A 26876-nucleotide genomic window follows, 5' to 3' on the forward strand; every position below is an offset into this window, starting at 1 on the left:
TATCTGGAATGTTGTGTCAAGTTGATAAGTGATGGAATTGGCTTTTTGAGCCACTGAGTAACACTACGTTTGCTCTGCCTCCTCAGCCAGAAATTACAGAAAGATCAGATGTCAGGCGTTTTGCGGCTTTCCTGCGTGAGTTGTTTAATTCCTGAAAGGTTGGACGTCTATGAAAAGACACGAAAATATGGAAATAATAATGATAATAATTATTATTGTTGCAACAACAACAACAACAACAACAATAACAACAACAACAACGACAACAACAACAACAATACTACTACTATTACTACTACTACTACTACTACTACTACTACTACTACTACTGGTGATGATAATAGTAATGATAATTATCACAATTATAATTATAATTATAATTATGGTAATGATAATTTTCAGGATACTGACGGTGAGAACATGCGAGAAAGAGAGAAAATAATTTTTGATGCTGACATTAGGCTTTTCAGTTTTATAAATCTCTGTCTCTCTCTCTCTCTCTCTCTCTCTCTCTCTCTCTCTCTCTCTCTCTCTCTCTCATCATGTTAATTTGTACCTGTATCACAGATAATAATAAAAAATGAATATTATATATACACACATACATTCTTTTCCTTTGTTTAACTTCACACACACACACACACACACACACAGTCTATTTTCATCTATTGTAACATATAAGTGTATTGAAAAACTGGGCAAAAAAAGCAAATGCTGGGAGGTAGTGATAACCTTTACATTTTCTTAGTAGGTGGAATCCACCAATCAGAATAAGAAATCGGTTAACTGTGTCAGTGACATGAACGAATGAGGAGGCTCCGTGTACACATGCCTACGAATGGATATAGCAAGGCGTACAAAGGTGGAGCTTCATTCGTCACCTGAACATCGAGCCGTGAAGACGTGCAGAAGTCGGTGGTCTGACCGTCGCTGGCGATTTTTCTTGCATCCCGTACTGCTTACTTGGCGCATCATTATTACCATACATAATAAAACAAAAGGTAAGATATTCATTCGTACGCATCAACCTTCATCTTCATCTGTTAGTTTTCTTGTTATAAACTTATATCAATTTAAAATTTTCCTTTCGAAATTTAAATATACAGTGTATATTGCTTTTACTAATGGAAAAACAAATCATGATAGACACTTTGCGTTTCTAGAATAATGAAAAAAAAAAAAACTGTTGAGTCAGACGACGTAATAATTAGTGAAAAATAAGGTTAGTATAATGCTTAATTACATACATATATATATATATATATATATATATATATATATATATATATATATATATATATATATATATATATATATATATATATATATATATATATATATACATTCTCATCCAAATATAATTGTCATAAATGTCATGGTTTAACAGCATCTGAATACTGGGTCTAGTTTTTGAGCTTTTGTTCCCTTAGGAGAGAGAGAGAGAGAGAGAGAGAGAGAGAGAGAGAGAGAGAGAGAGAGAGAGAGAGAGAGAGAGAGAGAGAGAGAGAGAGAGAGAGAGAGAGAGAGAGAGAGAGAGAGAGAGAATGGTTAAAGCAAAGCTAGTGCAACAAGGAGTAACTAAAACGATGCCAAGGCTGAGAAATATACTCCATGTAGGAAGTCTTAACGAACTGCGTAAGTATATTTAGCCTCTTGAAGCGAGGATACAATGTGATCTATTAGGAGTGTTCAGATTGTTGAAACGATTTAATATAGTTAATGCTGATCACCACACGCACACACACACACACACACACAATACTGGTGGTGGAAGTAGTAGTAGTAGTAGTAGTAGTAGTAGTAATAGTAGTAGTAGTAGTAGTGGTAGTAGTGGTAGTAGTAGAAGAACTAGTAGAGTAGTAGTAGTAGTAATAGTAGTACTAGTAGTTGTATATCTACCACAGTTTTACAATAAAAATAATTACAAAATATAAAATTCAGAAAGCGCAAACATAATACAGTCCATACTTATATTAATTTAAATAGGAATACTTCACTTACGATTACTGAAATAAGCAATAAAATTAGAACTAACTTGAACTCTAAAATGAACGCTCTAAAGTAAACTGTGACCTTGTAAAACAATGAAAAGCATACCTTTCCAAAACATTAAAAAAGCACGCAAATACTCTTACAAACACAACTTTCCAAAAACAAACTTTCCAGAAAATGAAGCATAAAAACCGCAAACATCACTTTCAAAATGTTTGAAAAGAACGTAAGAAAATGGATACTAACGGTACGTTAAAACGAAAAGAATTTTTCAAACATTGCAAAATAAAAATATCATAACATAATTGTTAAAATGTGGTACATAATAATGTAGAAACATGTCCTAAGTGAACTTTCACTGTGCATCAAAAGGAAAACATGGATGAGCATGAAAAAAAGAAACACATATTATACAAAGAGAGTATATCAAAGACTGTTTTACATGTTGTTTCAAGAGAAAAGTCAGTAAACACCGAATGTATATCTGTGAAACTGATGGGCAAGGACACACAAGCATACACACAGACAGACACTGACACGCATACCTGGCATTAAGTGGGCTTTTTTTTTTTTATATATATATATAATTTTATTTTGCCCTTGGCCAGTGGCCTTGCATGAAAAAAAAAAAAAAATACAAGCTGTCACCAAGCACCGCAAGACAACTCAGCATCTCAAAATGTTCGAAGACATTCAGTGACGGAGAAGGGATATGGGAGCCAGAAGATGTGCACCACACAGACAATGACCAACAGCAAGCAACAATACCGCATCCCAAAAGCAATCGACGTGATAGACTAGTGGACGTCTATGTAGATCGGTGGTAAAGAGCAGAAGAACGCACTTTCGCAGTTGGAGAAGGAGACGCAGTGCTTTTTCTTATACCTCTCACAATTGCACAGCGAAGAGGCGGCGCTTGTGACGACCTCATGTCACTGTCGTGATTCCTCATGACTCGTGACACATGAACAACAGTCATGAAGCACGTGCAGCGCCCTCGTGGCGGAGTCGTTCCGCTATCGTGACGCATCTCGTGATGAAATGCCACGAGTTTCTTCTAGTAGCGCTGCCGTAACGATTATAAAGACTGTGTACGCCAGATATGAATAACTTCCTTTAACCTTTAAATGGTCCGGTGCCAATGTGTTCATACCTCTTTGATTATTGATATCTATAAAAATATTGCAAAGATATTAATGATGAAGATGATGATTATGGTTGATAATTAATCTTGCTTGAAGAGGAGCAACAGTCATGTAAATAAGCTCTGACCTTTAACCCTCTTATATGATCAGTACTGCTAAATGCACTGCTGTAATATCTTGGTGTAAATACGAAGCTTGTCTTACTATCAGATAAAAAAAAGATAAATAAATAAATAAAATAGAATAAATAGATAGATAAAATGAATAAATAAATAAATAAATAAATAAAAAATAAAATAAAATAAAGAAAAAAAACTGAATATGTAAAATTAAGTACAGAAATAGATTATGCAGGTTTCACATATTATGTATTGAATTTAGTTAAGGTGGAATACTATTATAAATAGTTCAGACGATGATGTGAATGCTGCAAGATAGAGTGAAATGAGGACAGACTTAAAAGTACGATTTCTAACCTCACTCGATCCGGCAGATGGTGGTATGACTTGTATTCTGCTGTAGGCCAGACAGGCTGAGGCAAACCAACGCGGGGGCACCATTTATTTTTTCCTCTTCAATATTCAATAAGCCCCTTATATCGTGCATCATGTTTGTAGGAATATATACGTAGAACAATGCTTGCACTCAATAGTTGGGAAGAGGTTCTCAAGAACTATCATAATTTCGTTTCAAATTTTGTTCTCTCGCATTATCTAAGGAGAGGTTTTCAATACTAAAGTGCATAATTAGATCGAGATACTTTTAGTTTCTCATATTGATAGGCTAAAATTTAAGCAACCAGGTGTTCTTATATTAACAGAATGGAAATGCGGCGAAGGACGCAACCAACTACCCCGTGGGAGCGAGCCAAGTTTGTGTTATTGTGGAGCCACGGCATGTCTCTCCGCACCATCGCACGCCACACCGGCTCCAGCGTCACCACAGTCTATAGGTGGATACGACGATGGCAACGGGAGGGGCATATTAATACAAGACTTAGATTATATAGGCACTTCAAATGTGACTATCAGGATATCTTTACAACAAAAGACAAATATTATGAAAACTTATCTACTACTCATAATCCTGAGCACCAAGATTCAGTAACATTTCCCAAGAGGAAGCCCAACAATGGATTTGAAGAAATATCTCTGTATAGAAGCAGAGAATTTTTAATACCTATGTTATTACACAAAATATGATTTTCTCGAACACGTGCCAGTGGATTAAAAAAAAATGCTTATTTCAGAACGATGTCCATCACTGTTTATCGGAGTGAGTGCCATTCACAAGCTACTGCTCTACCACTGACAGACCAGCATTTCCATTACTGAACCTACTAGTCATGCCAACACTTAACCAGTAAAGATGGCACACACACACACACACACACACACACACACACACGCACACACATTTAGCTATTGCCAGCTCTTGCCAATGTTATATTTCAAGTCAAGACATTGAACAGTAACGCCTTGAGGGCGTGAATAGTGTTATGATATTTTTTGTAAACGTAATTAGTGCTTAACGAGAAAAAAAAAGTTAACAAAAAGCTGTTCCAATTTACTATGAATAGAGTAAATGTGGCGCACCAAACGATCATCAACTACGAAAAAATGTTTAAGTACGCTTAAAATGTTGTGAAAAGTCATCAATCAACAGAACAAGTAAAATAAAATATAAATGAAGAAATACTGTCATTATAACCATCATAACACTAACAACACATCAATACCAAGGAAGTTCAAGCACATGGATCATTAATGTATCAAACCTCATTAGCATCGGAAAGTTTAAAGTAATCAAATCATTAATATAAGTTGATAAAATAATGGATCTAATACCGCACTGCTTAAGGACACTTGCCCATTTAGCATTACTACAGATACCTAAATAATTTACTGCCGCGGTTAACTCATTAAACCCATTTGACAATAAACAAACTGACTCAAGATACTGGAAGTTATGTGAATTTACAGATAAACAAAAGTACTATAAATGTAAAGAAATAAGTAGAATATCCGAGAAAGTTTCTGAGTTATCTCGATATTCCTCTTCTGAAACTGTTCTAGTCGTAGGCATGGGAAAACACCGAAGCAAGAAGAGAGTTCCATAGTTCACCAGTGAAAGGAATGGAAGAATGAAGATACTGGCTGACGCTTGCATTAGTAAGGTAGGTAGGTAGATATAACAAGGCTGAAAGTAAGTACAATTCTTGTGCGTAAATGCCTCGGAAGGTCGTAAGGTAAGCAAGCAGTTTGCGGGTTCGAAAGAGGTGTAACCATATAAATAACAGTAGAAGATAGTAAAAGATGCAATATTATGTCGGTGAGTGTCTAAAATGTACCAATAAATTCAAGAAAATAGATTATATAGCAAAAAACAGTTAGTCGTTTAGTTTCATTCAAGTTTGTTGCTAAGGACAAAATATTAAGAGATCAGCTGAAGTATTGTTGCAACTTAAGCCCCAGTCACTTCTATCTCAGACTCCCGGTCGATCACTGGTTTTAATCAGGAAGCGTGATAATTAATGTTTCCGAGTAGTCGACGTCTAGAAATGTTGCAGCTACATTTAAAACTACCAGGAATCAGTCAGAGAGAACAACTGTAGTCGTGAATCAGTTGTTTCTGCTGGTGTGACTGCAAATTTTGCCAGATAGCCGAGTTTTTGCAAACCGCTCGCAGATAACTTACGTCCACTCGGCGAGCAGTCTGGTGTCCAGCAACGATTGGTAATGAGCGATCACCGATTTATCTGTGCGTTTGGGGGGGGAACTATTTCGGAAGACTCGGCGAGCGTTATATCTAACAGAATATCGTAATGGCCACAAGGAGAGCGGGGAGGGAAGTGACACGGCTTCCTCAGACGACCCGGCCTCTTTCTCTGCCTAGTCAATACAGGAAACAGACCCATATCGCCCACTCAGACTGAACACCCACGTGAACACCCCACCAACACGCCCCTGCAGGTTGCTGTGAGTGTCTGAAGTGGTAGTAGATGACCATGGTGAGCAAGACCTACGAGACAAATGATAAGCTTTATCTCGCAGCAGAAGAGTCATGAGCACACACGATGCCGTGGAAAAGCATTACCGTGCCTGAAGGGCCACAGCTATCTGCCCTCCACGATTAGCCAGCGGGAACTAGTTAGTGCCCGTTTGACACTTTACCGCCGGAGAACACCTGTCTTCCCCCTGTGGCGACTCATGGCGGTGGGGCAGCGAAGCCCTCGTCTCTCTCGCCACTCTACCTTGGATGATTCAGGGCGTATTTCTCTCTCCTCCACCCTCCGACTATTTCATGTCTCCTATTAAAATTCTTCGTAATGATCTTTTTCATGCTCCCGCTGGCTTTAACCTGATGGGGTCCCTCCTATTGTTCTCCGAAACTATTCCTCCGTGCTTGCACCTTTCTAGTTTTTTTTTGTACTTCATTTTTGTTTCCCTGGGCCAGAGTCATTCTTCTATAAAAAAAAAAAGAAAAAAAAGAAAAGTGCTGTAAAATTCCGTGGGCTGCCTTCGCTTTGATGGTTTATGACTGTCTTCCTGTTTTGAGCATCTAGAGTTCGTAGCGTCCAACTTTCCCCCTCGACCTGTTTAATCCTCTTTACTTTGGCGACAGCCTCTTATCTTCAGAAACTGTTTTTTTTTAAATAACTGCTTTGGAATAGTTTCTTTTTCTACCTTTCCTCTTTCATCATTAGTTTGTCTTTCTTGTTTTACAATCTTGTTTTTTTTTTCAATCTTGTCTTTCGTTTCTTCTTCGGAAGCGTAGGTTACAACATATACACAGAATAACTAAATCTAATTAATACAAAAAAGGACAATGAAGTCTTAGCCATATGATATAAAATTCTGAAGATTCAATCGCGACGATACGTTGATACGTTGATGCGTACATACATGCAACAGCGAGCTTTGTCTTGTAAATGAAAATGAAGTAGGAAAAAACAGAGACACAGCGAGCAATGTTTTGTAAATGAAAATAAAGAAAGTAGGAGGTAACAGAGACGGGTCCACTGTCAGTAGCCATAGATACATGAGGTGCAGTGAGTAATAGAATGTGAGTATTGGAAGCAGTGAAGAGAGGTTCTATACAGGCTGTAACTCGGGTTTCTGCAAATACTGAAAGAGGTGAAAGAACGTGTAATTCAAAGTAGAAAATATTCTATACACATATGCATTTTAATGCTTTGTTTACCTATCAGAGGAGTTAAAAATGTATGAATGTACTATGCTTATAGCTATGAGGTGACGGAGAGACGGTTGCATTGTCGCAGCCTCGGAGGTGCAACTTGCTCAAATTACGAATAGTTTTATCTTATTTTTTGCAGGCTGTGGAATATTACAGTATCTTGTAACAAGACAGACGGTATTAAAAAGCATGTAATTTACCGAAAAGCATTACACGACAACATTATTGGGGTGATTAAAAGTACCCCTTTAAAATGCTACGTGACATCATCAAATCGAGGGAGGAGGGAGGAGCGAGTCTGAGCCACCTTGAAAACAGCTGAGTAGCATTTTACAGGGGTACTTTTAATCACCGCAATAATGTTGTCATGTAACGTTTATCGGTAAATTACATGCTTTTTAACACCATTTGTCTTGTTATAAGATACTGTAATATTCCACAGCCTGCAAAAAATAAGATAAAAGCATTCGTAATTTGAGCAAGTGGCACCTCCGAGGCTGCGACAATGCAACCGTCTGTCCGTCATCTCATAGCTACACGCATAGTACACCCATACATTTTCAGCTCCTCTGACAGGTAAACAAAGCCTTAAAATACATGTGTGTAAAGAATATTTTCTATTTAGAATTACACGTTCTTTCACCTCTTTCAGTATTTGCAGAAACTCGCGTTACACCCTATATACTGGAATTTATAATGTATATATAGGTATCGTCATCCACATATCTGATTTTCACAGGCATGATCGGGTTTGTCCTCCTTTCTAAATTTGTAAACTGATAAAAATCATACAGGAAAATAAGGAGTTAATGAATGAAACGATATGCCGTGCTAACATTACTCAATTTTTCAGGATATAATCAATGGAGATACTGCCAGCCACCTTTCTCTTTTTCTTGCTGGGCACGTCCGTGAACGAAGTTGGGACTTTAGTACCACATGACACTGGTGAGAAACCTATGTTTGTGTGTGTGTGTGTGCTACGGTAATGTACGCATAGGTACACACACATGAAAAAAAATGAAAAATAATTGTAATGTTGCTTGTCGATTTTCACACTGAACAGCCCAGTGGTCTCGACATGGCGTGTTCGACTAAGGCTTCCACTGTTTCATGAAGCGTCACTGTGAAAGCTCGAATCCTATTGCTTCATATACGAGTGCCGCCCACTCGATTTATGCAGGTGCAGCTGCACTAACCACACGCGGGGATGGCAATATGAATAGCCTGTTATCAATGGATTCGTCCATGGGACAGTTTGTATCGTGATGAATGTGTAACAAATTTTTGAGTTTGCTTACCTATCTATGTATCACCTCAAGTATGCATAGTATTTGCAGTTAAATTCTATACATAAAAAAAAAAAAAAACTGTTGAAAGAGAGGTAATAAGTTTGTGGACAGCATGCTGAAGTGGAGCCTGCACTGTCATATATTAGTTGAGTAGTTGTTGTTCTGCTGTATCCAGGGTGAAAAGATACACGAAGTAAAAGACTGAAGTGTGTGTGTGTGTGTGTGTGTGTGTGTGTGTGTATATATATATATATATATATATATATATATATATATATATATATATATATATATATATATATATATATATATATATATATATATATATATATATATATATATATATATTTTTTTATTTATTTTTTTCCAGGAAAGCATGCATATTCTGGCATACGTGCGGCGCTGGTCGAAATAATGGAAACATCAACAGATCCGCGATGCAACCACCTACTTTTCATCGACGATGGTTTCTCTCTGACTTCTACTGCTGTGGTAAGTATTATAGCCATAGTTCTCGAATATACTTCAGCTCACCAGGGAAAATTTACTATCCATGAATTACGAATCTGATGTAATATATATTGTGGAGATTTGGTTGCATACGAGAAAATATAAGATTACAGAAGCTGAAATTGACAGGTATAAAATATGTTATAGGACAATAGGATGGGTATCAAAGTGTTCATTTACGTCGGAAACATTTTAGATAGTTATGTTGATAATTCGGTAGGAATTACTAGTAGGTAATCAATGTCTACAGACTCCAAAACTTTCTACAAATGTTGCAATATCATTATTACATAAATTAATGCAGCAGCATAAAAGTGTATTATGGGAGTTAGATGTAGACTACTTGAATGTACTCCGCGATCATGAGCCATGTAAAGGTTATTTAAGATAAGTTTCTGAAACGAGTAGTGTAACAACGGCCCACCTTCTCTGGTAGTCTGTCCGTCTGTCGTTCTCCATCTGTCTGTCTGTCTGTCTGTCTGTCTCTGTTTGTCTGTGTATGTAGCCGAGATGTTTTAGTCTGGCTTACGCACACGGGCAAATGAGTAGTGCATGATGATGTGATAGATATATCTAAATCTTGTTAAATGGAGATGCAGTATCAGGTTCATTTAACTAGTGGATGAGTGCGCGTAGGATTGGTCACTTGCTAGATTAAATGAAATTTAAGAAGACTAGAGAGAAATTGGTTCACAAAGAGGATAGTACACGAATGGAATAAATTAAACAAGAATGTGGTCGAGTGGAACAAACTTAGCGAGAACATATTAACCCTTGTCATAAGGGTAATTAAATAAATTTCCATCTCCATCTTCGGGTAAATATGGCAAACTTAGAAAATACCAGAAGATAGTTTTATTTTAAATTGCACATCCTAGATACTTTCAAGACAAAACTGAATAAAATTCTGGACAATGATGGCAGCTAGAAAGTGTTTTGTAGCTACCTTGTACAAATTAACTGTCTCCTTATTTTTTAAGGTCCCCTTATAATCATATACTGCATTAGTATATCGCCCATGTTTACTCGCTAACGAACATCTGCAGGAAACACTGATGGCTGTAAACCTTCCACGTGGCTTCGGGCTGTTTACGGCGGTGAAAGGACAAGAAAGCAACAAGACACAGCAAGACTGGATGTCCGTGGTTACTGTCCAGGCGCGGCAGGTAATTAAAAGCAAGGGCACACACACACACACACACACACACACACACACAATATATTCTCACCTGGCACGTGCGTAGGTGCTTTAAGCGTAGGCATCACTTCCCTTGCAGATGAGAATGGTGTCGTGGTGTGCAATGGTGATACTGGTAACCGACAACCCCATCGTCCTCGGTACCTTTGCTGAATTATCGATGAAGAACCAGCTATTGGTATCGTCCACGAAACTCCTTGCGATTACTCAGCTTCCGATTCGTCGCCTTGAGAGCATAGATTATTTTCACAAGGTGTTTTCTAGAATGGATGCTATGATTCTCACCTTTGATGATTCCAGTACAGTGACAAGGTATCGCAGGCAAAACATTTGTTTCATGAACTATTATCTTAAACTGTTTGTAACTTGACAATGTTTTGACAAATTTTTTTTTTTTTTCTTTCAACAGTGGACTTTTTATTTATTTACCGAACATAACGCCCGCAAGAGGCAAGATTCAACTAGCAACATTGTCATCAATGGGCCTCACTTGGGTTTCTGATCTTCCTATTTTTCCTGACAAATACACCAAGTTAGTGGTTCGTTTTTATTTTCTAATCTGTTTTCTTTCAAATCATCTTTAACATGCAGTAAAGCTTTTCCCACCCTTCTTCAGTAATTTCTTTTGGATGCCTGTGTATCCCAAGCCATTCCAGCAAAAATTTATGTGTCTGCATCCACTTTTCTGCTGTTCATCCCTAGCCAAGTATTTTGTTATCTTCTTATTCCAGTTTTTTTTTTCATTTCAATCAAGATACCTTCAATATTGATCCATTCTCTATATCATGATGTTTTCATCTTATCCCTTTGAACACTGATGTTTCTATTTCAGGATTTTCATAAGATTGAAGGTTTCTAATACATAAATTCAAGTTCGTAGAATATTACATAAACCTTTCTCTTGAACAATTGTGTAAAATTACTTTTCATAAGATATCTTTGACTTCTTTTCCATCATCTTGTAGTATTACTTTTTGTTTGAAATATAGTTGTAATAATCTTCTGCAGCTTTATCGTCTACTTTATTTTCATGGTTTAATATATATATATATATATATATATATATATATATATATATATATATATATATATATATATATATATATATATATATATATATATATATATATATATATATATATATATATATATATATATATATATATATATATATATATATATATATATTATATAATGAGCATCACCTTGGATTTCTTCAGATTTATCTGCAAATTCTACTTCATTGCTTTATCTGTGTAATTCCAACACTATCTGTTATTACCATAGCTGGCTATTACCACTACTTCCCTCTCTTCTTATTTCAAGTTCTTAGTAAGGTTTTTTATTGGTTTTTATTTGCTGACTTTAAAAGACGATAGTTTTTTTTTTTTTCACAAACATCCAGACAGGTATCAAAATTATGGCTTCAAGAATTAGAAAAAAAAAAAAAAAGAAAATTAGGAATCAAAATAATTAAACCGTGCTAAAATAGCTGCATATTTACCGATGATACTGTAATACACATATAATATAAGGATTGTATAAATGAACTATACCAAATAATTTTGCCATAAAAGAATAAAACCACATAGAAGATTTGTTGATGAATAGAAAGAAAACAAAGGTGGTTATCAGTAATTACACATGAAACCATTAAAGTAGAATGTTGTGTGGTCACCAATTATTATGGCTCCTCCGGGGTCACCAGTTATTATGGTCACTTTAAGGTCACCAACTGTTGTGACCCCGGAGGAACCACAACTATGATTATTTTTTTTGAATCACAACAAGACACCATTACGACACTACAAAAGAATCATTGGTGTTCATCAGATTTTTGGAAAGACCAGTTATGAAGATTGCAAGGGAACAGATAGGTGAGAAACAGAACGAAGGCTGCAACCAACCGTTGATCGCGTACATGGCAGAAGCGATGAATTTTACGTAAGTTTTTTTCCTTTGTTTCTACATATTTTCTTATTCTTAGAATTTTTACTAACTCCTATATCCCTGTCATATATTCCATATATTCCTGTCCAGTTAACTCAAGCCTTCAACTTTTTTAATAATAAAAATAAATAGATAAATAAATAAATAAATATATAAATAGATAGATTAATAAATAATTAAATAAATGAATAAACATAAATAAATAAATAAATAAATAAATAAATAAATAAATATTATATATATATATATATATATATATATATATATATATATATATATATATATATATATATATATATATATATATATATATATATATATATATATATATATATATATATATATATATATATATATATATATATATATATATATATATATATATATATATAAATAAATAAATAAATAAATAAATAAATAAATAAATAAATAAATAAATAAATAAATAAATAAATAAATAAATAAATAAATAAATAAATAAATAAATAAATAAATAAATAAATAAATATATATATATATATATATATATATATATATATATATATATATATATATATATATATATATATATATATATATATATATATATATATATATATATATATATATATATATATATATATATATTCATTTTTTCATGTAATTTGAGAAATCACTTTAAGAACTTTTTCTATTTACATTTGCCTCAAATCACATTACTAAATACAAATGTGTAACAGTTATAATGGGTTAGAATATTATTGGTGTGTGGAGGAAAGGCTTGCAAAATCTAAAAAAAAATGTGGTAGTGTGTGGAGTAATGCGAGTTTCGTGCTCGAGAAGGCTTCTCTAGTGATGTGTTTCGTCTCCTTGGTTGTTTAGTGTTTATATTGATAGTATTACAAGATAGATCAATGCAAGAATGTTAAGTAGAAGTTTGAGTCTTGTAAATATTGTTAGTAGAAAAATGTTGTCCGATTCAGTGCTGTTTATAGATAATGTTTACACTGGTGGCTGACTCAGAGAAGTTGTGGCGATAATGAGTTTTGAATATGTAAAAGAGAGCGAATGACATATAAAGTGAAATTAATAAGGATGAATCATAACAGAGGAATGAATGTAATTTTGGATGTTAAGTTGCTTGATGTAATACATTGTTTTAAGTATGAAAGTCACAGATTGCCTTCGGTGGAAGATTGTTTAATTTTCTCTAAACTCAGAGTGGATGAAGCTTTTTTTTTTCCCCATAACATCAAAGCATGACCTAAACTGAGAGCACGTCGGTGTTGTTCATGATTAGGATAAAGGTACATTTAACCGGGGAGGGTGTGACGAAGCAAAGGCAGCGAAGATGGGTAGAGGAGAGAAAGCAACAATATACGCAGCTCTGACGTAATCAGATTCACGGATGGCAGGGATGAAGTGACGGAGTGACTTGTTGGGCACTGTAGGATGTAGTACACCAACCAATGCTGTGGTTCGAGACAGTGTAAACAGGGGACAGATCCGTCACCAAGTATCTGCGAGTAGCAGAAAACCTAGTGTATGTCGGACCAACTACCGTGTCACCGTAGAGGAAACAGAGAATGCTCGTAAGGTCGCTGTTGGCGGTGACGTACTTTGTGGCTGATCGAAAACTACGTGCCCCAGCGTCATGATGTGTTGTTCTTAAAGGGAATTACGGGGAAGAAAAAAAGGTTACCGCTGGTTTTGTACTAGTATTGTAATGCCAAGCACAGAGCGAAAGGAGACATATACGTTTTCAATTGAGTGTCTCAAGATGGTGGTGGATGGAGTGCAGGATGTGCATGTTGTCCTTTGAGGTCAGAGTTTTAATGGAGTGGAGAGCGGAGAGTGAGTCAGTGAAAAGGTGTACTCGTATATTAGCAGCGGCGCCTCGGTAGCATTCTGTATAAATACTCCGTTATCTCTCATATAAACATTTCTAATTGGATTGTAGCAGAAACACTGGTTTGTGTCACTTGTCTGGCAGCGTAATTACTCCACAGATCACAGGCAATAGTCTGTGGAGCAAATACACCACAAATACATCGTAAATAGATTCCTCTAGATTTGTAGGTCAATCTGAACCACAGCATTACGTAAGCACTAATATTCTCATGTTTATGTTGTTACTTATCACAGATGTAACATGGCATATGCTGCAGGAAATGTATACGGCACCAGGAACGTTGATGGAACCTGGTCTGGCATGATTGGCATGTTAATTAGAGAAGTAAGTGATATGCTTAATATTATGTGGCTGTAGAGAGAGAGAGAGAGAGAGAGAGAGAGAGAGAGAGAGAGAGAGAGAGAGAGAGAGAGAGAGAGAGAGAGAGAGAGAGAGAGAGAGAGAGAGAGAGAGAGAGAGAGAGAGAGAGAGAGAGAGAGAGAGAGAGAGAGAGAGAGAGAGAGAGATTCTTGGCTCTTAATCACTCTTCAGTTTGCACTTGATAATGGTTGTAATTTATTTTATCTATTTTTTTCTATTTTTTTGTTAAATGTTTATTTATTTATTCACTACTTTATTTTCATGCAGGAGGCAGACATGTCTTTGGCAGCCTTTGCTCACACGCCCTTCCGCGGCCAGGTGGTGGACTACAGTATTCCCCTCTTGGTGCAGTACTCAACCATCGTCGGTAAACTAGGACAGCCAGAATTAGATCCCTGGAGTTTTCATCTGCCGCTGGACGCTTATGTGTGGTTGAGCATCTTAATAACCCTCCTACTTGTTCCTGTTGTCATGGTTCTATTGTCTTGGAGTTCCTCTTCACTCTCGACTCGGCGTCGTTCCAGCTGGAGAAGGGACGTCTTCCAACTACTTCGTGTTTTGTTACAGCAAGGTGGTATAATTTAACAAGAATGTACAGACCATCTACCGTCAGGTATCTGGTGATTTTTCTTTGATATATTGATTAAATCTCGATTCATTGTTTCATCTCTCTCTCTCTCTCTCTCTCTCTCTCTCTCTCTCTCTCTCTCTCTCTCTCTCTCTCTCTCTCTCTCTCTCTCTCTCATGTAAGTAAATCAAGTTATGTACAGCCACAGCTCTACATAACTAGTAGTGAAAAGATAAAAAAAATCCCCTTTTCAGACATATCAACATCCCATGACTCATGGCGGCGACGCGGAGTTATGGCCACCTGGCTGCTGGTAGCCTTAGTGCTAGTTAGGAGCTACGCCAGCAACCTTATGTCAGTGATGGCGGTACGTTATGTCCAACAGCCATACCAGAGCTTAAGGAATGTACTTGACGATCCTAGTGTCACTATGATCTGGCAAACCAACTCTAGCAGAGTGGAGTACTATCGTGTAAGTAACATTTGACTTATATATAAACTATTGTTCTCTAGTTTTTTAAACAAACATTCTTGCTCAATTTGATTTCCTCTGAATTCCCTGAAAAAAAAAAATAAATATATATATATATACACGAACACACACACACACACACACACCTCCTAGTCGGCAAGGTCCGGGATATTCCGGGAAGTGGCCGAAAGGGAGAAGGCTGGCGGCATCAAGTTACAATTGCTCCACGAATTCTGGAGAAGCATGGACACCTTACTTCAGAGAGGAGATCACGTTCTTGTTGCAGTGGAAATCATATCTCGTCTCTTGATCAGCCATGATTTTACAAAACGAGGTACTTTTTTTTCTCTTGAAATTTAATGATATAATATAAATTGAAATTAGAATATTGTTTATGAAGCAAAATATCATAATAATCATCCTAAATAAATCATATAAACATTTTCAAAATAATAAGAAATTTTTTGTAGGGCAATGTGATTTTTACACTGCAAAAGAACGCATTCTGCCAGTTTTCCTATCTGTGGTGGGGCAAAAGGGAAGCCCCATTGTACCTCAACTCAACAGAAGGTGTGTGTGTGTGTGTGTGTGTGTGTGTGTGTGTGTGTGTGTGTGTGTGTGTGTGTGTGCGTGCATGCGTGCGTGCGTGCGTACGTGCGTGCGTGCGTGTGCACGCGCGTGCGACTGATAACGACACCTTTTGCCTCTTACATTCTTTATCATGTCTTTCAATCCAAAGTTACGTCTACATACTTGCACAACGACTCAACGCACTATTGTGCCCCACTATTGTGCCCACGCTCTTCAGTCTTCTGAATTTTCTACCATGTGGCTTAGATTTTAGAGTCAAAGTAATTGAATCTGTGCTGTAAATCTCACCTACCTATTCTAATTATGAAAAAAAAAGTTTGACGAAATTCCAAAATGGAGAACATCCCGACTCTTCCCTTTGGCATAGCTTTCCATTCTTGGAGGCTTAAATGTTCACCACGAGCTTTGGCCTTCATTTCCTATAACTTTGCTATTCTCCACGAGCAAGAGGAACTAGTGTAGCACCCCAACCGTATTATGTCTTGACATATTCATTATGATGGACCTAACATATGATCCTGCTTATTTTGTCACTTTGTTCTCTCAGCTGGGCTCATGGGATCATTATTATCACCTCTGTATTTGCCGTATCGCTCCAATTCCTCCTCAGGATTATAGGATGTAGAGAGGCGTCTGGCATTTCGACTCTGCTAATGGGGAGCACTAAGAAGGCATTATTTCGACGCCATGGAATGATTAATATTCCGAGTCTGGAACCCATCCCTGTACACTGAGCGCATAACGGAGGCGATCTTGTCTGGAATAGAATGGTACAGTCTTCACTTTTTTTCTCGCTCTAAACTTTCTAAGCTTCGGTTTAACTACGCATAATCTCGTGCCATCATGATAGAGAGGCGGCCCATATACGGTTCCTGGTCCTTCTATCTTCCGAAACTCATGCGCTTTACATTTATGTCCGAAATTATGCTAAACCAAACACATCTTCATTAACAGAAAATGTCAGAACTTTTGTAAATCTAACTTTCTTCGTGATTTCTGGCACCCATCTTAAAACATTTATAACTACAATTATTTTTCATCTCTCCCCTATTTCATCCTGATGGCATCGCAGCTATTCCATTTATCTATAAAGCTGAAGTCTTTTCTCAGACATTTGCTTAAAAAATCCGGGGTTGGTCCTCCATCTCCACTACCCTCTGATTTTATCATACCTCCTAATGATGTCTTCCATGCCCTCGCTGGCCTTAACTCTTGGAAAACTGATGGGGTCCACCCCATTGTTCTCCGAAACTGTTTCCGCGACTACACCTTTCCTGGTCAAACTCTTGCAGTTCTGTCAACATATACCTTTCCTTCTTGCTGGAAGTTTTTCTACATTCATCATGCTCTAGCCTTTCAAACTATCGTCTTATTGCTTTAATCTCCAGTTTTTCTAAAACTGTATCCTCATCAGGAAGATTGTTAAACATTTTTCACTTTATAAACTGTATCCGATCGCCAGTATGAGATTATGGGCTCCGTCATGGCAATTCTACAAGTGATCGTCTGGCCTTCCTCGCTGAATCTTGGTCCTCCTCTCTTAGGAGCTTTGTTGAAACTTGCTGTTGGCCTAGACATAAAATACAAACACATAATAGAGTTTGGCACTTATTTTCAAACTAACCTTCCACGGAATCTATCCTTCTGTCTGCAATTGTCACAAGTTTCCTCTCTGATCATTTTACTGCTGCTGTGGTACATGATCACTACTCTTCTGAATGTGTAAACTGCGGAGTCTCTTCGGATTCTGTCCTATTACCTACTATCTTTCTACATCAGTTATCGTTTAAGCCAAACTCATTGTCCACTCCACTCATACTTTTACAAGTCTTTTCGTGGACGTCCAACCTTCAGGGATTAAACAATTCACACAGAAAGCCTGACGTCTGATCTTTCTAAAATGTCCAGGTTTTAAGAGGGCTCACATGTCGTTCGCTTTGTCAATGACAGGCCAACCTGAAGGCAAGTGAGGAAGAGACATAATGAATATAATTCTGGGATTCTGAGACCTGGATCATTGGGGTCAGTGTCTTGTGCACATAACAAACAATGCCGGATACCTGGTTCAATGAGTTTAGTGTCTTGGGTACGAAATGAACAAGGCCAGAAGAGTGTGTGTGTGTGTGTGTGTGTGTGTGTGTGTGTGTGTGTGTGTGTGTGTGTGTGTGTGTGTGTGTGTGTGTGTGTGTGTGTGTGTGTGTGTGTTTTCAACAGTTTTTGTTCTTATTCCCAGTTTTGGAGTCTTGTTGCTACAGCTTTGAAGTCTTCAGAAAAGCAGCTGAAAATTATTTTATGTATTCATTTATTTTTATAATAATAATAATAATAATAATAATAATAATAATGATAATAATAATAACAATAATAATAATAATAATAATAATAATAATAATAATAATAATAATAATAAATGATAATAATAATAATAGTAATAATAATAATAATAATAATAATAATAATAATAATAATAATAATAATAATAATAATAATAATAATAATAATGATAATTATATTATTATTATTAGTATTACAACAACAACAACAACAACAACAATAATGACAATAATAATAATAATAATAATAATAATAATAATAATAATAACAATAATAATAATAATAATAATAATAATAGTAATAATAGTAGTAATAATAATAATAATAATAATAATAATAATTATTATTATTACTATTATCATTATTATTATTGTTTTACTGTCCCACAGAATTATGGCGATCCAGGAAGCATGGTTATATGATTTATGGGTTGAGAATAATATAAATAATTCTACTGCCTGTGCTCAGACGCCGTCGCGGATCACTAACAGTTCCTCCCTGTCCCTACAACATCTGTGGGTACGTATTGAAAACCTGCGCCAACCAACCTCCATTTTTATCTCAGCCACAGCGGTATAAAGCAGTACATTTATGCTTACCTAGATAAAGCTGGTCGTGCATGAGCGAGAAGATACATAGAAAACCATGGAATTTACAGCTGAACTGATGTACAATGCAGGTCCTCTTTGTATTGTGGCTCTAAATGTTATTATTTTTATGCAGCAAATAAACAAACTTATTGAAGTAAGCCATCTTGTCTTGTTTGTGCGTAAGCTTTGACCGCTGAGGACATTGGTATCATCATATTTACACCAACAAGTGTAACTATGATAAGGAACCATCCGATTCACAATTTTTCTTTACAATTTTAATGAACTCATTCACGTATACGATGAACAGCAAGCATGATGTCGGTGATCCTTGCCTGACCTCTATACATGAAGGAATCACTGCTGTTCCTAGACTGCTGTTTATAATGTCATGCATGGCAAGTACAGCCCTCAGCATCACCGCCCCATTATCCATTCGCTTCAGAACAGTGAACAACACCGTTCTCGGTAGAAAGTCATACTCCTGTGAGGAATTAATGAAGTTTATGTTGAGCTTCCTTTTCTTTTTTGTTAGGTTTGTTAATAGGCTTTAGGAAATTATATGTTCTACGAGTACACAACCGGGACCTCTCTGGGCTCCCGCTTACTCACAAGATGGTTTGAACCACGGATTCAGTCTCGCGCACAATATCGCATCATATATATATATATATATATATATATATATATATATATATATATATATATATATATATATATATATATATATATATATATATATATATATATATATATGACTTGGTGCTCGAATTTATGATACTTATTCCTATGTAGTTGTTATTGGATCTTCACGACTTCCCCTCTTAAAAACCGTCACCAGTTTAGCATTGGCGTCAGTCTATAGATATACCTTGGTGGTGTATTAGTCTCTGCTTAGTTTATCGACCTCTCACTGTAAATGTTGGAATATAATCTAATTTAGATAACACCTTTAAATCCGGATAAAGACTCAAACTTTCTGGTATTTGATAATTGGTATGTTAGTAATGCTTAAACTGAGACTAACTCCCGTATTCTTGCAGGGCATGATGGCAGTGTTAGCAGGCAGCCATATTTTAGGATTACTCCTTCTCATCTGGGAGATGCGGTCCTCACCTATCAAAACCTCTTAAATCTATATATATATATATATATATATATATATATATATATATATATATATATATATATATATATATATATATATATATATATATATATATATATATATAAAGAAAAATAAATAAATAAAATTTCCAGCCGATTTGAAAACTCTTATCACCTTTTTATGAAATGCAGAATGGATCACCAGCTCCAGGAATTCACAGATTCATAAGACCTGCAACCTATCTCTGACAAAGTTTAAGGGTACGGAAGTGTAATGAAATAAGGACTGTGTGAAGGTGTGTGTGTGTGTATGTGTATATATATATATATATATATATATATATATATATATATATATATATATATATATATATATATATATATATATATATATATATATATAAGATCCTACTTACATGTACAACTAAAATGAAACATACAATACGCCTTTACAAGACGTTCAGACATGAACATGAACACTGCTTTAAAACTATGAATTGCAAACCTTGAAGAATGTCCTGATGTGAGGTGACAGACGAGCAGCCAGTGTGTCGTGGTGGTCCACGTCCACCATCACAACCCTAGCAGAGGTCCGAGCATCTTCACGGCTAAAGAGAGACCACTGGTACCCGGCTGTATTCCTACGGTGATTCGGACCTGGATCACAATTTCGAACCAGCTCATACATGCATTATTATCAGTATACATGACAAACACTGCATGGAATTGAATCTTGCGTGGTCACATTTTCTTTGTTGTTGTAAATGAGTGTTGTACTGCTGACACTGGTGGAGTGAAAGATAAATTAATTGCTTTGATCTGATTTGATCAATATATTACGCCACAGCGCCAAACAACAGTTAAAAAGACGAAACAACTTTCTCATGTCACACACACACACACACACACACACACACACACACACACATTCTGATGCCCATGACATGGTAACATTCTCCAGTACATAAAACATAAGCCAGAAACAGATGTATGGAGTGATGTTGATATATAACTAAAGGAAAAAAAAAATTACATCTCAGTACTTCACCTTATCCTGCCCACCACTGCTCTTATGGGAAGGCTGTCGTGGTATAATGACCTCTTATTGCGAATTACTCTGCCTATTCGTTGTACTACGGTAAAGAAATTCGGCATCAACAGTTAAAATCATACAGGTTTTTCTGTCATCCACATGTGATAGGTATTATTGAAATAACTAACATCACCTTTCGGCAACCATGCAAACTAATTAGTGCGTTTCTTTACCTTCAATGGCAAAACTTTGTGTAGTGAATGAAATATAACCTGATTCCCACTGTAAGCATCATTTATGTATTTTCTCTCGTAATGTTAAGATTGCTAATTGTGACTAGCTAAATTAAAACGTTTAAATATTTTCCTTCTATCTTTGCCATCGCAGCTGCTTTGAGGTTCAGTTAATAATTCTGAGATGAGAAACAGCATCTGGTGGCTTCAGGCGGGCGGGCAAGTCCTGGGGCGGCCAATTTTGGAGCTGATCCACGGCAGGTAGTCTGACGGGAAGGATGCTTGTTACTCGATCTTAACACGGAAAAAGATATACACAAATTTATTTCGTAAATGCACACACACACACACACGTACACACACCTGGTAGCCCAATTTGCCCTTTACTAATTTTCTGCCCTCCATTTTAACACGCACTGACCCGCCCATCCAGCCAACTCTCTCAAAACATTGGCAGTTATTCTTCTTACCTCCTAATTTGTTATTTTATCCCTCCGTTAAACTCCACACATAATCCTCAAACACCTCATTTCTATGACATTTAACCGTTTCTTCTCCGCTATTCCAGTATTCCATGTTTCAGCACCTTACAGCATAGTGGGCAACACTATTACCTCTTTTTACACATTTACACTCATACACAATGTTCTATGTTGAAAGATCGATTTTCAGTCCACCCAGTACTTTTCCTGCTTCCTTCACACTGCACTTCAGCTGTCTCAACTTTTTCCTCCACTGCAACTTCTTCATCTCCTTTCGCCTGCCACCATTAGGGGTTGCCACAGCCCATCATCTTACTCCAATATGTTCGGTCTTCTGCGCCTTCCTCTGTCACACCTACCACTTGTATGTCTTCTTTCACTGCACCCATCTCCTCTTTGGTCTTCCTCTCTTCCTCCTGCCGGGCAGATCCATTTCCAGCATTCTCCTTCCCACATATGCCTCAGCTCTTCTGATATGCCCGAACCTTCTCAATCTCGCCTCTCTTGCCTTGTCTTTAAACCGACGTACGTGTGTTGCCTCTCTGATGTGTTCGTTCTTTATTTTGCCTCGTCTCTTCACTCCAAGAGCACACCGCAGCATCTTCAATTCCACTACTTCCATCTCCGCCTCTTGTCTGTTTGTTATTGGTACAGTTTCCATACCACACAGCATGGCTGGCCTCACTATCATTTTGTACATCTCTCCTTTTTCCGTCCACTGTAACTGTTGATCCTAAATAGTCTTCTCCCAGCTGTTCTCCATTCAATTTTACATCCATCCTTGCACGACTTATTTCATTATTTCGCTTTTACCAACATTACGAGTACTTTTCAGTTCCCTCCTAAAAACACGCCCAGACTTCTTCACCAGCCTTTTCAATTCCTTCTCTGAATCAGCCACCAGAGTTGTATCATCAATAAATAGTAGCTGATTCAAATCCCCTGCCCTTTCTTCCCCACTGATAAAACTCAGGTCTCTGCCTAACACCCTCGTATTTACTTCCTTTTTTACGCCATCCATATACAAGTTGACATTATATAATCCTGATGCAAAGCTACTCTGACTGGGAAGAACTCATTCACACCATCATCACTCTCACACATGTCCTTCTATTTACATAGAAACTCTTCACTCATTTCAACGATCTGACTTCATCTCCGCATATTTTCAGAACAACTCAGTCATTTTTTTAAGTTCATGAACCCCAAAAAGTCTTCCTTCCCTCATCCCCCAAAAGCTTTTCACACAGCTGCCTTACTGCAAAAATCTTGTCTACACAATCTCTTCCCTTTCTCAAACCTTTCCTAGCACATGATGTCCTTATAATTTGAGCATTCCCGTCTATCCCTTTTCCTTTTATATAAGGGAACTACACATGCATTTGTCAGACTTCTGGTAACTTGCCAACAATAGAACACACAGTTGGTAACATTATCAACCACTCCCCCAGTACTCTTCAGCACATACATCCAAACCTGCAGCTTTTCCTTTTCTCATTTCACTCAGAACATCTCTTATTTCTTTTCCCTTGAGTGGAGAACTGTTTAACTCTTTTAATGGACTGACTATTACCTCGCAAACTGCACCAGTCACTACTCCATCCTCCTCCTCCTCCTTTACAATTAACAATGCTTCAAAATATTCCGCCCATCTTTTGCAAACTGCATCATTCTCACTCTGGAACTCTGGAACTCCCTGCCTGCTTCTGTATGTCCACCTTCCTATGACCTGAATTTCTTTAAGAGGGAGGTTTCAAGACACTTATCTTCAATTTTTGACTACCGCTTTGGACCCTATTCGAGGAAAGGCATCTCAGTGAGTCTTTTTTTTTTAATGGATTTTTTCTTTACCCTTGGCCGGTGTCCCTCCTTCATGAAAAAAAAACCCTGGTCCATCACCTGCTTTCACAGTCTCTCTTCATTCCCAGATGTTTCTTTCCTTGTCCTCTTTACTTTTTTCCAAAACATTTTCTTATTCACTTGGATAGTTCACTATCAAGTTATTAAATCCAATATTATTTAATTTATTAATTTAATTGGTTATTAAAACCAATTAAATTTTCAGGAGAATTACAGTGAGAACATGTGAGAAAAGAAAAAAAAAATTCATGTAGCTATCCGGCTTTTCAGTTTTATAAATCTCTCTCTCTCTCTCTCTCTCTCTCTCTCTCTCTCTCTCTCTCTCTCTCTCTCTCTCTCTCTCTCTCTCTCTCTCTCTCTCTACCTGTATGACTGATAATAATAATAATAATAATAAAACAAACAAACAACAACAATGAATATTATATACACACATACATTCGCTTCCTTTGTTTAACTTCACACACACACACACACACACACACACACACACACACACAGTCTATCTTCACCTCTTGTAATATATATGTGTACTGAAAATACTGAGCAACAAAAAGCAAATGCTGGGAGGTAGTGATAACCTTTACATTTTCTTAGTAGATGGAATCCACCAATCAGAATAAGAAATCAGTTAACTGTGTACACATCGGTTCCGTGTACACATGCCTACGAATGGATATAACAAGGCGTACAAAGGTGGAGCTTCATTCGTCATCTGAACATCGAACCGGGAAGACGTGCATAAGTCGGTGGTCTGACCGTCGCTGGCGATTCTACTTCCATCCCGTACTGCTTACTTGGCACATCATTATTACCAAACAAAATAAAACAAAAGGTAAGATATTCGCACGCATCAACCTTCATCTTCATCTGTTGGTTTTCTTCTTATAAACCTATATAAGTTTTAATCTTCCCCTTTGAAATTTACATATACAGTGAACATTGCCTTTACTAATGGAAGAACAAATCATAATAGACACTTTATGTTACTAAAATAATAAAACAATGTTGAGCGTGAGACAACGTAATATAATTAGTGAAAACAAGGTTAATATAATGGCAATAATGATATATATATATATATATATATATATATATATATATATATATATATATATATATATATATATATATATATATATATATATATATATATATATATATATATATATATATATATATATATATATATATATATATATATATATATATATATATATCATTATTGCCATTATATTAACCTTGTTTTCACTAATTATATTACGTTGTATATATATATATATATATATATATATATATATATATATATATATATATATATATATATATATATATATATATATATATATATATATATGTAGTTTTGCGAACATTCCCATTCAAACATAATCATCATAAATGTCATGTTTTGAAAGAGAGAGAGAGAGAGAGAGAGAGAGAGAGAGAGAGAGAGAGAGAGAGAGAGAGAGAGAGAGAGAGAGAGAGAGAGAGAGAGAGAGAGAGAGAGAGAGAGAGAGAATGGTTAAAGCAAAGCTAGTGCAATAAGGAGTAACTAAAACGATGCCAAAGCTGAGAAATATACTCCATGTAGGAGGTCTTAACGAACTGTGTAAGTATATTTAGCCTCTTGAAGCGAGGATACAATGTGATCTATTAGGAGTGTTCAGATTGTTAAAATGACTCAATATAGTTAATGCTGATCACCACACACACACACACACACACACACACACACACACACACACAACAATGGTAGTAGTAGTAGTAGTAGTAGTAGTTTATCGATCACAGTTTTTACAATAAAACTAATTGCAAAATACAAAATTCAGAAAGCACAAACATAATACAGTTCATACTTGTATCATTTAGAATGCGAATACTTCACTTACGATCACTAAAGTAAGCAATAAAATTCTAACTAATTTGAACTCTAAAATGAACGCTCTAAAGTAAACTGTGACCATATAAAACAATAAAAGATATCTTTCCAAAACATTAATTAAAAGAGCACGCAAATACAAGCACAACTTTCCTAACAGAAAATGAAACATGAAAAACGCAAAAGAACGTAAGAAAATGGATACTATATAATGGATACTATATCTCCCACAATCACCCAGTGAAGAGGCGGTGCTTGTGACGACATCGTGTCACTGTCGTGACTCCTCATGACAAGTGAACAACCGTCATGAAGCATGTGTAGCGCCCTCGTGGCGGCGTCGTTCCGCTATCGTGACACATCTCGTGATGAAATACCACGAGTTTTTTCTAGTAGCGCTGCTGTAACGATTATAGAGACTGTGTACAACAGATATGAATAACTTCCTTTAACCCTTAAATGGTCTGGTGCCAATGTGTTCATACCTCTTTGATTATTAATATCTATAAAAAAATATTGCAAATATATTAATGATGAAGATGATGATTATGGTTGATAATTAATCTTGCTTGAAGAGGAGCAACAGTCATGTAAATAAGCTCTGACCTTTAACCCTCTTATATGATCAGTACTGCTAAATGCACTGCTGTAATATCTTGGTGTAAATACGAAGCTTGTCTTACTGCCAAATAAATAAATAAAAAAAAATTATAATAATATAAGGAAAAAATGAACATGTAAAATTAGGTAAAAAAATAGATCGTGCAGGTTTCATATATTATCTACTGATAGTTAAGGTGGAACTTTATTATAAATAGTTCCGACGATGATGTGAATGCTGCAAGATAGAGTGAAATGAGGACAGACTTAAGAGTACGATTTCTACCTCACTCGATCCGGCAGATGGTGGTATAACTTGTATTCTTTTTTTTTTTTATGTAGGAAGGACACTGTCCAATGGCAACAAAAATCCAATAAAAAAAAAAAAAAGACCACTGAAATGCCAGTCCCATAAAAGGGTCAAACCGGTAGTCAAAAATTGATGAATAAGTGTCTTGAAACCTCCCTCTTGAAGGAATTCAAGTCATAGGAAGGTGGAAATACAGAAGCAGGCAGGGAGTTCTAGAGTTTACCAGAGGAAGGGATGAATGATTGAGAATACTGGTTAACTCTTGCGTTAGAGAGGTGGACA

The 26876-nt window shown here is 36.2% G+C and overlaps 2 protein-coding genes across 2 annotated transcripts in view; one reads left to right on the forward strand and one right to left on the reverse strand.

Moving 5' to 3' along the window:
- The first annotated feature begins 730 nt into the window (after nucleotides 1-730).
- LOC135107443 (glutamate receptor ionotropic, delta-2-like) lies at nucleotides 731-20354 on the forward strand. Its single transcript, XM_064017314.1, has 14 exons — nucleotides 731-1001; nucleotides 8188-8282; nucleotides 8997-9118; nucleotides 10183-10302; nucleotides 10414-10646; nucleotides 10744-10866; nucleotides 12168-12278; nucleotides 14409-14499; nucleotides 14803-15106; nucleotides 15358-15575; nucleotides 15729-15909; nucleotides 16046-16145; nucleotides 18890-19019; nucleotides 20134-20354. The coding sequence occupies exons 2-14, from the start codon at nucleotides 8198-8200 to the stop codon at nucleotides 20221-20223; spliced, it is 1908 nt and encodes a 635-aa protein (XP_063873384.1). The 5' UTR covers nucleotides 731-1001; nucleotides 8188-8197; the 3' UTR covers nucleotides 20224-20354.
- A 1178-nt stretch (nucleotides 20355-21532) lies between these two features.
- The window catches only part of LOC135107444 (trypsin-1-like), a 54800-nt gene continuing 49456 nt past the window's right edge, over nucleotides 21533-26876 (reverse strand). The window contains exon 10 of the mRNA XM_064017316.1: nucleotides 21533-21729. Coding sequence (XP_063873386.1) covers nucleotides 21671-21729 — 59 coding nt within the window. The 3' untranslated portion in view covers nucleotides 21533-21670. The remainder of the gene's footprint in view (nucleotides 21730-26876) is intronic.

Source organism: Scylla paramamosain, chromosome 15 (assembly GCF_035594125.1).
Source record: "Scylla paramamosain isolate STU-SP2022 chromosome 15, ASM3559412v1, whole genome shotgun sequence".
NCBI classification, from domain to species: Eukaryota; Metazoa; Arthropoda; class Malacostraca; order Decapoda; family Portunidae; genus Scylla; species Scylla paramamosain.

Bases quoted from the DNA above. Each gene is read 5' to 3' on its own strand.
- LOC135107443 (XM_064017314.1), top strand. From the start codon at position 8,198: ATGGAGATACTGCCAGCCACCTTTCTCTTTTTCTTGCTGGGCACGTCC. The intron at 8,283-8,996 runs GTGAGAAACCTA...ATTTTTTTCCAG, and splicing joins TTTAGTACCACATGACACTG to GAAAGCATGCATATTCTGGC. The intron at 15,107-15,357 runs GTGGTATAATTT...TCCCCTTTTCAG, and splicing joins TCGTGTTTTGTTACAGCAAG to ACATATCAACATCCCATGAC.